Source organism: Monosiga brevicollis, genomic scaffold (assembly GCF_000002865.3).
Source record: "Monosiga brevicollis MX1 MONBRscaffold_29 genomic scaffold, whole genome shotgun sequence".
NCBI lineage: Eukaryota > Choanoflagellata > Craspedida > Salpingoecidae > Monosiga > Monosiga brevicollis.
In genome coordinates, this window is record NW_001865066.1 from 197,431 (window position 1) to 201,295 (window position 3,865).

General features: G+C 56.3%; 1 protein-coding gene across 1 annotated transcript; it reads right to left on the bottom strand.

Annotated features, from left to right (window-relative positions):
* Positions 1 to 707: 707 nt before the first annotated feature.
* MONBRDRAFT_28841 (uncharacterized protein) lies at positions 708 to 2,772 on the bottom strand (the record flags this gene model as incomplete). The annotated part of the gene is made up of 8 exons (XM_001749310.1): positions 708 to 905; positions 1,134 to 1,305; positions 1,450 to 1,523; positions 1,614 to 1,691; positions 1,806 to 1,883; positions 1,975 to 2,055; positions 2,143 to 2,211; positions 2,626 to 2,772. 8 exons carry the CDS (start codon positions 2,770 to 2,772, stop codon positions 708 to 710), a joined length of 897 nt encoding a protein of 298 aa, XP_001749362.1.
* Between the last annotated feature and the right edge of the window lie 1,093 nt (positions 2,773 to 3,865).

Genomic DNA, 3,865 nt, shown 5'->3' on the forward strand with positions numbered 1-3,865 from the left:
CCCCCCCCCCCCCCCCCCCCCCCCCTTGCCCCCACCCTGCCTGCCTACCCGCTTTTTCTGCAGTCTCATGTATGCTTGTTTTCAATCACCTGCGCACCCTCCCTGGCATGGCATTGGCGGGCTTTAGCGCATGATCGCGCCCTGTGGTCTGCCCCCGGAGGAAGAGAAGCCCTATGCCGACAACGAAAAGGCCTAAAGACGCCATCTGCCGTCACCCTCTTTTGCTCCATGCTTTCGTGGCAACCCATTCTTTGACCAACCGACGCACTTGACCACGTTTCAGACGCTGCCGTGCCGTCTGGGTTACATTGTGAGGCCAAGCTTGCCCTGCCTGGGCCATCCATGCTCGGGCGAACGCCGTCCGTGTGGACCTTGCTGGCCTACCTTTCCACCGTGTGGGATTCTTTTTCAAAACGATACTCGCGCATTAAACTGCCTTACATGCAGAAATTCAACAAATATCAAACTTGCCCGACTTTTCAAGTGACCTTTTTTTTTTCTTGGCATCCATGTGCACCAGAGACTTGACCTTTTGATCCGCTTTGTCCACCCCTTTCCTTGCTGTACCCCTGTCCCATCATGATGTTCACACTCACCCACACATGCAAACTCTGGCATCGATGCGATTCATCTCTTGTTGCAACAGTCAGGTTGGATGCGCGCAGCGCTCCCCTGCTGTCACGACCCTTGCGCCAGCGGCCTGCCGACTATCGGCCTCCCAAGGCGTGAAGGATATCGGCCAGTTCTCCATCACCCAGGGGTGGCTGCTCACTGGCAGACCCGTTGCGCGGATGGTAGGGATCGCGCCAAGTCGAATGAAAGGGGGTTGGGCCCGTCGGTCCTTCCGCCTCACGCGTTTGCGCCAGCTGCTGCAATTGGCCCTCGATGGCAGCCCGACTGGCTTGCTGTCCAAAGTGCAAAAAAGACGCAGCAACGCACATATCAAGCAGACGTCGAACCTCACGAACCAATATGGCATCAGCGCGCCGTGGGATCAAGCACGAAGACCGACCTCCAACGCTAAAGTGGTCTCCAGTTGAGCTTGAGCTTCGCGCGTCGCCTAACCACCGCACTGCGATGAGCTCGCCAAACTTCCGTCACCAACCCGTTTTGGGCACAACAATGCGACCCACCTCATGCTCGCGCTGTTGGGCCGCCAAGCGCTTGCGCATCCGCACTTGGTCAGCTCGACACTCATCCAGCGCTCGCTGCACTTCATCGTTGTGTGTCTCAGCCTGCGCTCGCTGTGCAGCTAGCTGAGACACCTGTTCTTGCAATCGCTTTACACGCCGCTGTAACGATTTTCTATGGACATATTCACGTAACGCATGTGCAAACAAGGTCAGGAATCATAACGCCAAGGCGGTGGGCTCACAGTGCAGATGTCAACACAGCCGATGCGACTGGTAAATCAAATGGATCCGGCCACGTGCACAACGAAGGACACACTTTTCAACTTGCAAAGCCTCCAGCTGATCGCCTGCCTCTTGCAGCTCATTGACCTGCATAGTGAGTTTTTTCACCTACGCAGGGGGCAAAACAGAGGTCATTGAGAACGGCGACCCTTCGTGACCTGCGGCTCAAGCAGCTGGACTCAAGGCACCAGGTCCAACCTCTTGGTCATGCGTGCTAGCGCGATTGGTCGCTGTCTCAAGGCGGCCTTGAGCGCGCGCCAAACGCTCCTCCAGCTTCTGCAATCATTTTTAAAAGGCCCAATACGTCAGAACCGCCTCGGCATCCATACAAAGGCGCAGAACCAGGCCACTGTCTGAATCAGGATTCTCCATCAGACGAAAAAGATACACCTTAACTGTTTCCGCGGATTGCAGAAGCTCGGGCTCGAGTTTGGCCAGCTTGCCCTTCTGCTGCTCAACGAGCCATTGCTATAGTCGTGTTTGTAGGCAGCGGCAGAGAAGAGGTAAATCATCAAGGCGTCGAGGACTCCAAACTGCCGCAGAGCGGTCTGAAACATACCTTGCGCTGCAGACGCTGACGCAAGTCGGAAATCTGGCTCGTTTGCTCCAATACCTGGGCATTCTTGGAAGCCACTTCTTCCTGTGCTTGATCAAGGCGTGCTCGCAAAGTCGCGCATGTGTCACACGGCGAATGAATCGTGGTCTGTGTGGCGACTGGTCTGCCAACCGGACTGGGTGATATTCTTTTTTCTCTGGCCTGATCCTGTGTTTCAGCTGTGGAAGCCGTGGTCAGGGCCTGCATTAACGGCACAAGTTCCAATTGGAACAAGCGGCCTGCCCGCGCAAGGGCCGAGGCATCAACGTCACCACCGAGACGCGCCTGACAGAGCTCGATAACCCGCGACAACGCTGCGAGTAGGCGCGCCGGTAATTCATGGCAAAGAATTAGAACGGCAGTGTGGGCTCGTGATCCAGTAGCAGTGGTTGTATCAGGCAGGCCGGCAAAGACTGGAAGGAGACGAGACAAATGCGTGGCCAAAACCTGCAAAAGGCTATCCACCTATGGCGGGGCAGAGCAACATCAGTCTTGCGGCAAAAAAGCTCTCCAGCAAGTCAAGATCGGCAAGACTTTGGTGTGCTAGCAAGTGAGCCGGGTGTGCGAGGCATATGCTCCACAACAAAGGGCCTCCCCCAAGACCAAAGTACAAACCGCGTGGAATAGCCGGGCTTCACGCAGTGCCAACTGAACGGCACAATCGGTAATGGCAGCAGGGCTTGGAGGCAGCGAGTGCAGACTTGTGAGATCAGGCCACTCCGAGCGGGATTGGCGCACAGCCGTTTGTAAAGATTGCAGCATTTGAGTGCGCCAAGTCTTTTTTTTTGTGTTTCCAAGCGAGAGTAAAAAGAGGCCAGCCACACAGGAAGATGTGAGTGAAGGGTTTACTATCAACGATACCAAGCAGGCGTAGGGAAAAGGCAAGCAAGGGTCAATCGCACGCACAACAAACTGTTGGGCAGCGCCGGACGTCTCCCAGGAACTGCTCGACCATGGTGGGCAATGTAAAACATTCTGCGCGGGGTGGGCACATACGCAGGCATGATATAGCGCGAGAGGCTGGCCAACGTGATTCGGCTTTCGTGTCTCTGCGTTGCTGGACGTACATCGAGCGCATGCAAAAGTTGACTTTCGTGCGGATCTGTCGGAGCAATCGCTGCGCGCGTGGGTGGACCACGACCGATCACGATGTAAGGTGGCGGAGGCGTTTGGTGGGGTTTGAGCGCGGCACGTGATGATCACCCCGACGTACCGGCCCAGGCGGACTGGTGCTGCTGCGCTTCGGTGAGTTGACGTAGAGCGCGGTCCACGGCCACCTCATGCATGCGCATCAACTATCAAAACACAGAGTCAGTACAAATTGTGTTGCCACGTTTTGGGCGCTGGGTACGAAACAGTGCCTTGACGCACGTCTGGCAGATCCGCATGAGACGGCGCTTTCGGTCGAGGTGAGGATGCCTGTGCGAAACAACCAGATCGGGAGCCTGAGTAGAGGAAAGCGGGTGGCAACTATTTGGCGCTCGAAAGCGGTGAGCCAGCCATCGTACCGAGCTCTGTACCTGCACTTGCACAGCGGCATCGTGCTGCTGGACCTGCGCCTGCAGAGTCGCCTTTTGCTCCTGGAAGAACCAAATGGCATCATGTTATCAGCATTTCGAGCGGGACATTGCGCTGTCAGGCGCGTCTCACCTGTTGGGGGTATGCTGGGTGGTGTAATTGCTGCTGCAAATTTTCAAGACTTGTCTGCAGCGTCTCGATGCGCGCTCGAGCTTGGCGGAGTTGTGCTTCAGCTTCTTGTCGCTGACGATTTGCCTCTTGTTGCGAGCGTACCGCCGCCAAAGTGGCAGTGTGCTGAGCCTGTATTCCCCCACGGGACCAAGTCAATGACGAAGCA